The 14,583-nt window shown below is 34.4% G+C and overlaps 1 protein-coding gene across 6 annotated transcripts in view; it reads left to right on the top strand.

Annotated features, from left to right (window-relative positions):
- Positions 1-6,038, top strand: part of NOX4 (NADPH oxidase 4) — a 169,748-nt gene extending 163,710 nt beyond the window's left edge. For 5 of the 6 annotated variants that reach the window (XM_009246930.3, XM_054523572.2, XM_054523570.2 and 2 more), the window contains one exon: positions 4,373-4,906. In XM_009246930.3, coding sequence (XP_009245205.1) covers positions 4,373-4,493 — 121 coding nt within the window. In that variant the 3' untranslated portion in view covers positions 4,494-4,906. 6 annotated transcript variants of the gene reach the window in all.
- Positions 6,039-14,583: the final 8,545 nt, after the last annotated feature.

The raw sequence follows: 14,583 nt of genomic DNA, 5'->3' as shown, positions 1-14,583 counted from the left end.
TGCAGACATGTTCTTCTTTAGTGCCATTTACTGACTTCTGACAAAAATTTTTTGTTGATTTTCACTGTATATTGTTGTAAACTGATAGGTTCTTTGGCTGAATTCAGAAACCAAATCCCTAAAGAGCAGATTATTTACAGGGAAATAGATTGAGGCTGTTGGTTCCTACAGTTAGTTCTCAAGAAGTCTCATTTGTTAGGCTGTTTGTGTTTTAGAGTGATTTGTGTGTGAATGTATATTTAGTAGTTTGTTCTTTTTCTGGAAAAAAATGGAAAACTGGTTTAAGAAGAGCAAATGTGCACCATCTGCTGTTGACATTTTGTACAACACTTTGACTTTGTGTATTGGTTCTCAGGCAGGTGCCTGAAATGTGTTTACATTTTCTGAAGGATTTTTATATAGCATACTTAGGAAAAGAGTGGATCAACATTCTTCAGGTCTTATTAACTGTACAAAGGCACTGTGTAAATGGATGGTTTCATTTACAATGTAGCATTTTGATTAACCTGATGCACACAAATTGCTGAAAACATATAGAGATAACAGGCATGTAAGTTAAGATTTTAAAATATCATGTGTTGGGCAACACTTTTTAATTTTCAGAAAGTGATTACTTATTAAACCAGTAGGCATTAGGTTAGTATACTATGTAGAATACAAATTTAAATTGCATTAAACACTCCTGGCCCAGAGGTAATGATTAGTAACTCTTCATTATGTATTCTTCCAGAAGCTTTTGTAAGTTTGTGTGAGAGTATGTGTGTGTACTTATGAAAGTATATGTAAACTTATGTTTTTATGTGTGTGGGTGATATATATTTAAAACCGAAACCTTAGTTTTTTAACAAAAATTGAATCTATGACAAGTAATTCTTCAGCTTACTTTGTTGTTTTTGTTGTTTTACTTTTTCTTGGCTTTGTTAGGAAGAACCAACTAACTTTTTAATGATGTGCTTCTTTTGATCATGGGCAATTTCTGTGTAATTGTACCTCAAAGTATTCTAGAGTATGAATAACATGACTACTACCCTAATTCTTTATATTTAGATTACTTATATTTCTTTACAGTTAAAAATAGTGCTGTGGTAATTATCTTTGTACATACTTTCTCATGTGAGAGTATTGCAGTAGATTAAGATCTTTGAGTTGGAATTGCTGGCTCAACAGGTATACACATTTAGGTACTGCTCTACAAAAACTAAAAGTCAGAATTAATTTACTTTCCACATGTGTGTGACAGTCATTCCTTTCTTTTGTTGCTTTTTTTAAATTCAGAAATTGAATTATATGATGGTATTATATGATCATGGAAAGTGAAGGAGCTTTGGGAGTCAACAGGCCTTCATTTTTATTTTACAAAGAAGTAGTTAGGACCTCAAAATATAATGATTTATCAAAAGCCATGGTTAATGAGCCAGAATGCAGATATGAACACAAATCTCCTGACTCCAAGTTCATTGTGCTTTACAGCAGGGCATAGTCAGCTTGTCACAGATAAAGAGTGGCAATCTTATTTTACCATGTTCCCCTTAGATGGGAAGTAGGGAGGTGCTGCAAGAAACTCCCATGTTTACTATGAATGCTGTAGCAGAATGTTCACTGTAACACTAAAATAATTAATAACTAATTTTTTTGAAATAGAGATATTCTAAATATTCCATTGTAAACCATTTAGTATTTAATAAACTATTAGAAAATTATTTATTATATATAACCCAAACTTGATTTCCTATCATTTGTAATTAAAATGTATATCCTGTTTTGATCTGTGAAGTTTATGCATGATGCAAAGAGAGAAAGAAAAGTTGAACTTTATTTGGCTTTTTGAGTAGAGAATTACTACTCTGGGATTGGGTGAAATCTTTGATATTATATCTTTATTTTATTGCCTTGTAGTGTTTTCAAACAATACAAATTAAGAATAACTAGGTTTAGTCTCTCACATTTACTCTTGTGACCCTGAGTCAAGTGACTCAGTTCTCCTGGATCTGTAATGCCAGTGAATAAGCTCTCCGGAGTGATTAAGTTCTCATTATGTAAGATTCTGTGTTTACAAATCTACATGAAAAAGCAAGTATGAACATTTATAGAACTAGTTTCTAATGTCTACCCCCAAACCACATTTTCTACTTAGTACCCGAATCTACTTCCACCCATTCCATCAAAGGTCATGTAGACAGGTCTCCAGATAATTGTTGGATTGCAGCACTCTAATGCAAATTTAGTACAAATGAATTGCAAAGATTCCTTGTAGAATTCGAAAAAGAAAAAAAAAAGTAAGATTTCATTAAGTTAGTGAGAGTGACATTAGGGAATCCTCAAATCGCACACACACAAAAAGGATATCACAGAGTTAAGCTAGTTAATAATTGCAAAAGAAAATGTTAAAGAAACAAAAATCATAATATCCTGTGTGATTTAAAAATAATGATTTTTATTATTATTTATTTTATAATTAATACTTGATTTTATTATCAAGTATTTAAGAAGTGCCTTTAGGAAATCCGAAAAACTTGCCAAACTAACTCTATAATTGCCCTGTCAAAGCCAAGCAAGAAAATAATGGTATCTTATTGCCATCATATGGTGTTGACAGAAAGTTTATACAAAGAAACAAAATGACTCAATTCTCTTTTCATTTTAATGGAAGCTACATTATGTTTCAGTAGTAATTTGAATTTTATTAAGTATAACATCATTTATTTTCATATATTTTTATTTCTTTTGCTCACTTTGGGTTTAATTAGCTTTTTTAAATTTTTACTAGTTTCTTAAAATGGAAACATAGGTCATTGATTTCAGACTGTTTTTCTTAATAAAAGTGTTTAATGCTGTACGTTTTCCTCTAAACACCACTTTTGCTAAATCTTACACATTTTGATTTGTTTTCACTTTCATCTCGTTCAAATATTTTTTATTTTTTATGTTTTTTCTTTGACCCATGGGTTATTTAAAAATGTTGTTTAATTTCCAAAAACGCGGAAATTTTCCAGATATCTTTTTGTTCTTAATTTCTAGTTCAATTGAGATTTGATCTAAAAATGAACTCCTTGTGATTCTAATCCCTTAAAGTGTATTGACACCTGTTTTATTGCCCAGAATATGTACAATCTTGGTGAATGTTCCATATGCACTTAAAAAGAATTTGTATTCCATTATTGGAATTTGTATTCCATCTTTGCTGGAGTTTCCCCTGTCTGCTGCAGCCAGTAGATTGCCAGTAGATTGCCTCCAGGCAATAAGCAAGGAGGGTGACTGTGCTTAGCTTGTTTTCTTCACTTTTCTCAGGGATCATAGTTCCATGCTACCTATTATTCAGTGTCCGAAAATACTTATTTCATCTATTTTGTTTGCTTTTTTCTAGATTTTTAATGTAAGAGGGTAGATCTACTCCCTATTACCCCATCATGGCTGCAAGTAAAATTCTATTTTCACAGATTTTAGTTTCATTTTTCAAGGTAAAAAGTTTTAATAGCTTTTTTTCAGTATTTACTATTAATTTTTGGTACCAATTTTAATGGATTCAGTGTCTTTTGTTCAGCATGAGTTATTCTGAGATAATTAAGAGATACTGGATTTTCCCAGGATATGAGATGAAATATTAATCATTTTGACATCCTAGGAAGAATCAAATGCAAATCAAACTTGGGAAGAAGGTCAATTTGAAATATTATTTATTTCCTAGGATTTATTTAGTCTATTTGTTAGAGATACGTATTATTTAACTACTAAAATTTTATCTTAGAGAATAATAAAAACTGCTTGGAATTTGTTAACATTATTGCAGTGCATAAATAAAAAAGAACTAGATGAATATGTTTTTTGTTTTACTGTGAATATAAATTAGCCACTTAAAATTATTATTTCGAATTGGAAATATCTTTTTTCTTTCCTTCCTTGTTCATCACTGCTTTTGCAAATCCATGTAGGAATTTTAGATAACTATGTGTAAAGTGTCTAATAAAAGAAGAATTTACATTGTCCAGTGTGGACTGAACATCTATTCAGAGGTCAGCTGTTTAGCAATTGACATCTATCAATTGTTGCTCTTAATGAGGTTGCTGGTTTCACCAATGACAAGTCATGAAAAGACTAAGGCAAACTGATAAATCTCTGCCTGATAATAAGCATATTTGTGCTCATAGGTACATTCCTGAATTATCCTAAATTCTAGAATGAAAAGTATGAGGTAAATAAAATATTTTCCTGGTTGACATTTACATTTGGAAATAATTAGAAAATTGTTTTCACTATGTAAAATAGCAAGAAATCGACTTTGTTAATACTTTAAACCATGCTCATAAAGCATACTTCTTGTCATGTTCTGCCTAATTTTACACCTGATTTTCCATTTCCTCTGCTCTTGTTCTAGGAAAACAGTTGGTGTCTTCTGTTGTGGACCCAATTCACTATCCAAGACTCTTCATAAACTGAGTAACCAGATCAACTCATATGGGACAAGATTTGAATACAATAAAGAGTCTTTCAGCTGAAAACTTTTGCCGTGAAGCAGGACTCTAAAGAAGGAATGAGTGCAATTTCTAAGACTTTGAAACTCAGCGGAATCAAACAGCTGTGTTATGCCAGAGAATAGTAAGGTTTTCTTATTTATGATTATTTAAAATGGAAATGTGAGAATGTGGCAAGATGACCGGTCACATTACATGTTTAATCTGGAAACCAAAGAGACCCTGAAGAATATTTGATGTGATGATTCACTTTTCAGTTCTCAAATTAAAAGAAAACTATTAGATGCACACTGTTGATTTTTATGGTGGATTCAAGAACTCCCTAGTGAGGAGCTCAACTTGCTCAATCTAAGGCTGATTGTCGTGTTCTTCTTTAAATTGTTTTTGGTTGAACAAATGCAAGATTGAACAAAATTAAAAATTCATTGAAGCTCAAATTCCATTTTCTATGTTGTGTATAAACAGAGTAGCTTTAATTTGCAAGCACTCCAGGCAAATATATTAGATGTTTGAAAACACAGCACAAGACTCTGTATTGATACGGGTACTTTGTGTCAATATCTAATCGTCTCCACTACTTATGCTAATACCTCTATTTGATATCTGAAGACTATATGCTAACTGAACCATCCTCAAATGTTGTTATAGTATCTATTTATATATATATTTTTTCTTTTTATTCCTCTCTCTAGGGAAATATGCCTTCCCTTAGCATGCATTAGACATAATGATTTAATAGGTCCCTTTCATCTTTATTTATATCTATCACTATTGCATGGTAATGAAAATATTCCTACTATAAATTATAAAGGGATATATATATATACACACATATACTAATAACTTTTTCCTTTTTTCAGCATTTTTGTCTCTATTATTATTATTGTTTTTTTCCCAGGTAGGGTTTGTCTTAGGCTGTAGCCTCTAAGGATAGTTAGTTAATTTGCACTTTGCGACCAAAGGACATCATGTGTGTCAGTAGGGACCGAATATAAGATTTATCTCCTTTGTCACACATTGGTTTATGATGGAGATATTGAAAGTCTAGTCACATTCCTGAACAGTAAAACGTGTATTTTACCTTTTAAGTAAGAGGAAATGTGATATTCTTATTCAAACTTAAGTTTAGAATCCAGAATATTACTGTTGCACTTTTTGGTATCCTGAGTTTCCACAGGGAACTATTGGGTTTAAAGTCACTGTTGGAACTACACTGTATGATCTTAAAAACTTATGTTCCCTGGCTATCATATTCTTGGCTCAGAACAATATTCCCCATTACTATCTTAAGAATTAAGGCATTCATGGCTCACGCCTGTAATCCCGGCACTTTGGGAGGCCAAGGCGGGTGGATCACGAGGTCACAGTTCAAGACCAGCCTGACCAAGTTGGTGAAACCCCATCGCTACTAAAAATACAAAAATTAGGCAGGTGTGGTGGCGGGTGCCTATAATCCCAGCTACTCGGGAGACTGAGGCAGAGAATCGCTTGAACCCGGTGGGCGGAGGTTGCAGTGAGCCAAAATTGTACCACTGCACTCCAGCCTGGGTGACAGAGCAAGATCCCATCTAAAAAAAAGAAAAAAAAGAATTAAAGCATTCATACAGTTTAGTGATTTTTTTTAGTAGTCAGCTATCAGTTGCTATCAAATATAACACATTGCTGAAATCAGCAGTGTGACTTACCTTGCCATTGTTAAAATGTTACATAAAACATAACATGATAGATGCTAAGGCCTTTTTTTGCTATAATTCACCTATAGCAATCAAGCATGCTAACCCATACCGAATGATATTTACTTGTAGATATTTCTTCCTTTCCTTGAAATTCTCCTTTCTGTGGAAAGAAGATGAACCCAAAAAAGTGATAGGAAATGTGGAATGTTCATGCAGATTTAGCTCTGAAGGCATGTTTAATAACTAGTATGTCTTGACAACAGTCTTTAGATTAAAAAGAATTTTCATGAAAACATTTAACAGAAAGAACTAGTAAAAAGAAACTTTGAGTTAGTCCAGGCTTAATGTGCAATACTAACTCTATACTGATCATTATTTATTTATGTGATTATATTAATAGACCTAATTTCATTAAAACAGGTAGAAGATTTTTCAAAAGAAAGATGATGTTTCAAAGCTGGTCTTCCATTCTAGATGAGCCTCCTTGCTTATTTAAGTTCCAGTAGGTGTTCAAATGTTAAATGTTAAACATAGGTCATCTTTGCTTCTGCAGGGCTTCATCTTGCATGTTTAAGAGAACTTTGTTTTATTTTGAGGGATTATTTCTCTGGGGATCATTCTTATAAGCCTTAAATCACTAATTTTAGTAGGAATAAATGTTAAAATTGAAATGGTGTCCTTGAAATTTCTATAAGCTCACTATAACTTTGGAACAAATAAAGCAGCAACATTTGTTCACAAGATGATGCAAGTTTAGGAATCACACTCTGCTTGTCAGGAATTACCATTTGCACCGGCCGTGGTGGCTCACACCTGTAATCCCAGCACTTTGGGAGGCCGAGGCGGGCAGATCACTTGAGGTCAGGAGTTGAAGACTAACCTGGCCAACATGGTGAAACCCCATCTCTACTAAAAATACAAAAATTAGACAGACATGGTGGTGGGTGCCTATAGTCCCAGCTACTCGGGAGGCTGAGGCACAAGAATCACTTGAACCGGGGAGGCAAGGCCAAGGTTGCAGTGAGCCGAGATTGTGCCACTGCACTCCAACCCTGCCCTGTCAACAGAGTGATACTCTGTCTCAAAAAAAAAAAAAAAAAAAAAAAAAAAGGAATTAGCATTTGAGTGCACACTAACATGAGAAGCCTTAGGAATCTGAGTTCTGGAACTATCAATGTTGTTGCAGGTTAATGGTGTGACTAAGTCGAATTACTTCTCATACATAGACTAAAATGTATCATTTTATTAATTTTTGGATAGTGTATCCCTTTGAGAATCTGATTAAAATGCTTGGTATGACATACAGCACATCCCTACAATTTTGGGGAACCTACAAACACACTCCAGAAAGAAGCACCCCTGTTTAAGAACCTCTAAACAAAATGGCTATTGCTATAGGTCTTTCTACTCATACACCTCTTTTCTTTTTCTTGTCTTTTTTTTTTTTTTTTTCCTGAGACAGGGTCTTCCAGCCACACTGGCATGCAGTGACATGATCTCAGTTCACTGCAACCTCCACCTCCTGAACTGAGGTGATCCTTCCATCTCAACCTACCAAGTAACTGGGACTACAGGCACACGCCACCACACCTAGCCAATTTTTGTATTTTTAGTAAAGACAGGGGTTTCACAATGTTGACCAGGCTGGTCTCAAACTCCCGGGCTTAAGTGATTCTCCCACCTTGGCCTCTCAAAGTGCTGGGATTACAGGTGTGAGCCACCACGCCTGGCCCAAACTACCAATTTCTATAGGATTATACCAAGACATTTATTTTGTGGACAAGGACATTCTCTTTATATGTTCCCAAACAGAGAATTCAATAGGACTTTCCATTGGTTTTTAATCTTGCCGTATCACCTGATTTATGCAAGAGAAGGCTATAATTTTTAAATATAAATAATTCTAAAAGACTAATTCATACACACACACTCATACGTATATACTACATAAATCCATACATATACATACATACAATTGGGACTTCATTTGCTTTTTTAAAAATTTCAAGTTAAAAGTGAAATGCTTGATAGTTCTTCATTCATTGACTTTAAAATGCCAATTAGGTGACTGTGGTAGTACAGGCATTTAAAACAACAGCATAAAAGCAATGTAGACAAGGAACAGGCTGAATCAATTCAATCTACACAGCCATGTGATTTATAAACCCACAAATCAGTGTTTACTTGGAGCTTTCACAGCGGGTGGTGGATTTAAATTATGAGCCATTGTTAAAGAGATTCACTGGAGGCAAATGGACTGTTGTCATTAACAGATAATGCTAGTGATGAAGAATATTCATTTTATAAAAGAGAATAAATTTTAAGAAAAAATGTTTTGTTCCTTAAGGATGGTTATACTAACCAAAAACTGAGTTTTCTAAACAAACCAAGGGGAAAATTTTTAAGTTGCTATTCACTTTAAGAAGTTTCCTTTTCTTGCACTAGCTAGGACTTTTTCCATATACAGTTATATTATTGAATATAAAATACTGAAGGTAGGAGTAGTCTTATTTTACGATTGGGAAAACTGAGGCCCAAAATTGCTACAAGTCATTACTGAGTTTGTAGCAGAGCTGAGACTGGAATTCAATTTTTTTTTGTTGTTTTTGTTTTTTTTTGTTTTTGTTTTTGTTTTTTGTTTTTTTGAGACAGAGTCTTGCATTGTTGCCCAGGCTGGAGTGCAGTGGCGCGATGATCTCGGCTCACTGCAAGCTCCGCCTCCCAGGTCCACGCCATTCTCCTGCCTCAACCTCCCGAGTAGCTGGAACTACAGGCTCCCACCAGCACGCCCAGCTAATTTTTTGAACTTTTTTTTAGTAGAGATGGGGTTTCACCATGTTAGCCAGGATGGTCTCGATCTCCTGACCTTGTGATCCGCCCATCTCGGCCTCCCAAAGTTCTGGGATTACTGGCGTGAGCCTCTGCGCCCGGCCTGGAGTTCAATTTTTTTAGTCTCTTCTACTGAAAGGCTCTTCACCTCCCCATGAAATCTTCATCTAATAAAAATATCTTGCACCGTGAGTTTGCATCTCCCTGTTAAACCCTATTTAGTGTCATGTGGAAAATATGATACTGAGTGTTAATTCCAGATTCAGATTCAGAAAATTATACTCTTCTTACGAATCTATCTTCTTATTCTAAATTTGTTAGTCTTATATGTTTTGCCTATTAAAAACCATTTTCATGTACCTATTTTTAAGTATGATAATTGTAGTAAAGGGATTGTGTTCTCCAGAGTTTTGCATTGGAGAAAATCTGTATTAGTGTAGTTTCTAGGAAATGCCAATAATATAATTTTAAATTCAAGTTCATAGATGAAAATCACAACTTCGCCAGCTTTCTAACCACCCAGGAAAAACTGGTGTCAAAACAAATGACTATTGTTCACTACCCACATGACCATAACTCACTTTTTGTCCAGGAGAAAAGAGTCAGCATTTTGTAAACTAGTGAGACAGGAAATAAATGAAATCAAATGTAATGAGATTGGCATTTACTTCAGCCACCTCAGGACAATGAGAACTCACTGTTATTTCTCTTCTAAATATCCTCTCTATTGCACTAACTTTATTATTCTATTCTGTGAGACTCTTTATTCTATTCTATACTATTATATTCTTTATTCTCAAAGGACAGAATTGCAAAGACTAGCTAAACTAAGTTTTCTAAAGAGAAAAAGCAGAAAACATCTAATACTTAGGAAAGAGGGGTTTATTATAAGATAAGAGAAAAAAAGGCCATGTGGATCTTTTATAAAAATTAGCAGAAAGTTTAATGTTGCTTTAGAATGGAGACCAACAACCTGATGCAAAGTGTTAAAATTCACATTTTGGAACTAGGAAGGGCAAGAAATGCCTCATAGGAGGAATAAAAATTGTCAGAGAAAGCAAAATCATTTAACACATCAGGACATAATAATGTTTTTCCTTTTATAACTCAAAAGATGCTTAAATACATGGTAAACTGGCTTTCTCTCTGGTTTGGAAGAATGTGAAAGAATGTGATGTTTGGCTAGATTTTAGGGAACTTTTCACATTTTCACTGACATTAGAATTTTAGCAAGAAACTTTATCTTAGATTAAAATTACATCTAGGTTCTTTAAGAAATAAAGCATTGATGAGCTGCTATTTGACCTACAGAAGACCCCGACGCTTAGATGAGAGCCAGCACTGCAAAATACTCTAACATACATAGCAATAAAGAAGGCCAGGATGCCATGCATTGCTTTAGTCACATACACAATGCATTAAAATTCTGTCATTGCAAGGTCATATTTCACAACCGTTATCCTTCCACCCAGGGAATGAAAACCTTCTTAACAATTGTAGACACTGAGATACATACATTGTCTCTGTTGTAACATAAAAGTATATATATTTACTTATAACAGCATATTCACTTGCACCTAGTATCAATTTAGTATGACTATGTAATTCATTTTAGTCGTGAGAAATATCCACAGTGCATAAAATGGGAGCTTTGCTTACTTGCTTAAAAATTTACTGCAGCCAACACATTGGCTAAAGACAAAGCTGTTAAATTTTCTAGGTTTTTATCTGCAGCTGAACCTCAAAGGAATGTAAAATACCTTACCGCATGTATGTTGGAACATGACCTGGGACATACCCTGCACTCTGTGATTAGATGTGCTGCACAGTTTATTCTTTAGGTTCCCAGGGACTAACAGGTTTAGGAAAATACAATCTCTTCAGTCAGTGTGGCATTTTTAATGGCAGAACTGGGTGCCCACCATGTGCAATTACACCTTTATTTAAATATGGCAATTATCTGCTTACCAAAAGGCGTTAGCAGAAGATTATCTTTTTTTTTCTCTTTTCATTAAAATTTGTTTTAAGGCCAGGCACTGTGGCTCACGCCTGTAATCCCAGCACTTTGGGAGGCTGAGGCGGGCAGATCATCTGAGGTCAGGAGTTTGAGATCAGCATGGCCAACATGGTGAAAACCCGTCTCTACCAAAAATACAAAAATTATCTGGGCGTGGTGGCAGGCACTGGTAATCCCAGCTACTAGGGAGGCTGAGGCAAGAGAATCACTTAAACCTGTGAGGTGGACGTTGTGGTGAGCCAAGCTTGGCCATTGCCCTCCAGCCTGGGGGGACAGGAGTGAGACTCAGTCTCAAAAATAAATAAATAAATAAATAAATAAATAAATAAATAAATAAATAAATAAATTTAAATTAGAGGTGGGAAAAGTAGAAATCACTTTAAAAATTAAGCATACAATTGGATGACATGCTGTTCTACCCTGAGAGCGTGCCAATGTTACCATTCTATTCAGCCACATTCAATGGTTGTGGAGTAAATAGGCTTCTGAGAGAGAAATCAGAAAATTTGGAGCCTTCATCCCTGAAATGTATTAGACCACTTACATAAAAATGGGAATAATATCTACTAGGGATGTAGTGTGGCAAAAATGTGAAAGAGGGGAGGAGAAGTGTGGTGAAGAGAGAGACTTCCTAAGCAAATCTCTGTTAGTAGACTTTTGATGACAGTGTAAAAATCAAACACTGTTGTAAGAAAGTAAAACTCAGGCTTTGATGAGTTGCAGTCCATTGTACGTGAAAGATTGATTATTTAATTTTATTTTCTGGGCAAGTAGAGAAACACCTACAGCAAACCAGCACCACTATCTGTCTTTGTTTTTCTCTCCACAAAGAAAGTCTTTTGTTAAATCTAGTATATGCTTTCTGAATTCCTCTTAGCTAGTTTTGGTCAGGGCCAATATGGCTAGAGATAGTTGTATTGACTTATGAAAATTAAGTCAGGAATCGCAGAGGGTAGCATAAGTTATCCCACTTATTTGAGATTTAATGGAGGAAAATTTAGGTGTTTATGAGATATTCTACTGAATTAAATTCAAGACCTATGTCTTATCACTAGAAATCCTTGTATTTACAAAAAATGCAAGACATTTTATCTGCTTTTTTTTTTTAGATGGAAATAAAGTAAAGTATAGCTTTCTTACTCTTACTGGAGATATTTTACATTATGGGTTTTCATCAAAGCTCATGTTATTTTGTAGATTTTTATATTTAAATAATGTGTGTGTGCATATGTGTATTTTTATGGTGGATTATAAAAAAAACTCGAGTGAAAATGAAATTCTAGAATAATGCTTAGTAACACTCTCCAGCTTTTACAGCATTCAACAATTTCGGGTTTGCAATTAGAGAAAGTGTAGTCCTCCCATCCAAGTGTGAGATGGTCAGCAATCCAGGTTTGGCATTTGATCCTTGTTATCTAGTTAAATGGAAGTGTGGCATTATACAATGCTGGAGATAAAGCACTAGATCAAATTCAATGTTCATAAATAATTGACAATATGCATATATTTATATATAATTTTATTGCTATAAAGCCATAGTATGTATAAAGTCATAGTATGTAGGAAAACCTTTATTACTTTAGAACATGACACAGTGCTTACAATTGAAACAAATAAAATTTGTTCAAATGTACTTAAAATCTCTTTTCATTGGCAATTATGTACTTTTGGCAATAATAATCAAGAATTTTCTCTAGGATTTTGAGAACAGCATAGTGTTGTTTTCATCCTAAAGAAGGACCAGTCTTACATGTGAAGATAATAAAAAAAGTAGTATTTAAGAACTGCTCCTTTGAAACACTTTGAAAGTGTTCTAATTTCCAAGCCACTCAACGCTTTTGTAATTTTCCTTACAGCAGGATATGTAATTGGGAATGATAGGATTCTGATGTTTATATTTAACATGCTGGGTTTGGGATTTTGGTTTTATTTTTGGTTTGTTTTTTGTTATTATTTTTAAATCTCATAATTGTGCCCAGTAAGATTGGAACATTAAATATTTATATAATTTTAAAATATTAAAAAAATATATTTGCACAGAAAATTAATAAAACATAATATGTTCATTATGAAGTTTAAATGTTGAGTTTTTATGTTTGACCATTGAGGAGTCAATTTTACCTAAACACTGAGTATACCGTACATATTTACACACATGTAAAAACTCCTGCTTACAGATTTTTGTTTATTTTATCCAGCACATCATAATCTCTCTTTTTTGAAATCTTCAAATTATGTAAAATAAAGAATAATAGTAGAGTTACTGTCAAGTGTGCCTGACATTTACCAAGGTGGGATATGAGCCATTTGCCATAAGCCCTGTCCTAGAGACCAGTGTTCTGATACCATCTGAAAACTACTTTTCCTGTCAGTATAATGCATATCAGACTTTTTTCTAAAAATCTCTCTGAGAATCATTATAGCTTGTGCTTCTATATTGACTTTGACTCTCAGTAGAATTGATAATTTTATAGTGGATAGGATGAGTAAAAATGCTTCAGTATATATGACTGTGGGCACCTTTAGGTCCTAAGATATGCCTAGGCTATACCAAGTTGAAATGCGTTCCTACATCAGCAGCATGAACATATATTTGCTGGCTGGGCATGGTGGCTCACACCTGTAATCTCAGCACTTTGGGAGGCCGAAGTGGGTGGATCACCTAAGGTCAGGCATTCAAGACCAGCCTGGCCAACATGGTGAAACCCCATCTCTACTAAAAATACAAAATTAGCCGGGCGTGGTGCTTCATGCTTGTAATCCTAGCTACTCAGGAGGCTGAGACAGGAGAATCACTTGAACCAGGCAGGTGGAGGTTGCAGTGAGCTGAGATTGTGCCATTGTACTCCAGCCTGGGCAACAAGAGTGAAACTCCATCTGGGAAAAAAAAAAAAAGAAAGAAAAAAGAAAATATATTTGCTTCAGAATACAAGACATTATATTATTGATGTTTCTGAATATATGCTCTTTACATTAAATTATTAGCCATTATTTTCTTTTAGAGTCATTTATGGATTAAATTAGATGCCATTGAGCTCTAACTTACAGAGCTTTTAGAAGTAGTGACTTGTTTTGTAGGGTTTAAGCAGGTTACTTCACTATGTGGTACTGCATTTTTCTCAATCAATTCCTACCACATTGCAGTCTTTCAAGTGATTTATTTTCAAAGAGTCTGCTTTCCTGAGATGGTGTCTTGACCCATGTATTTCGTCAAGCTGTCATACATTCTGTAATGGGTATTTCAATAGGTCAAGTTCAAATGCATTTAAAAGGCAAGATTAGCAGTTATGTGCTTGCATTCACTACGTGCACTATTTGCTTTGTGTCACAATGGGGTCATGAGTGCATGCTTTAATAGCACCAGTGTTGTAAAATTACTCATCAGCAGCAGCCAGCGAGAGAATAACACAAAAGATAATTGGGGAAAAAAATATTTGAAGGATGCACAAATCAGAGAGGCATTGATGCAAATCTCAATTCTGAAGACTAAAAGTTTCTCTGAAATATCTTCCCTTATTTGTATTGATTCACCTGTCAGGAATGTGTTTGCTAGGGCTAAAAAATATGAAAATATGTGACAGTAAAAGTTTCT

Source organism: Pongo abelii, chromosome 9 (genome assembly GCF_028885655.2).
Source record: "Pongo abelii isolate AG06213 chromosome 9, NHGRI_mPonAbe1-v2.0_pri, whole genome shotgun sequence".
Taxonomy (NCBI): Eukaryota; Metazoa; Chordata; class Mammalia; order Primates; family Hominidae; genus Pongo; species Pongo abelii.
Note: the sequence above shows the minus strand (reverse complement) of the source record. Positions and strands in the feature narration are given on the sequence as shown.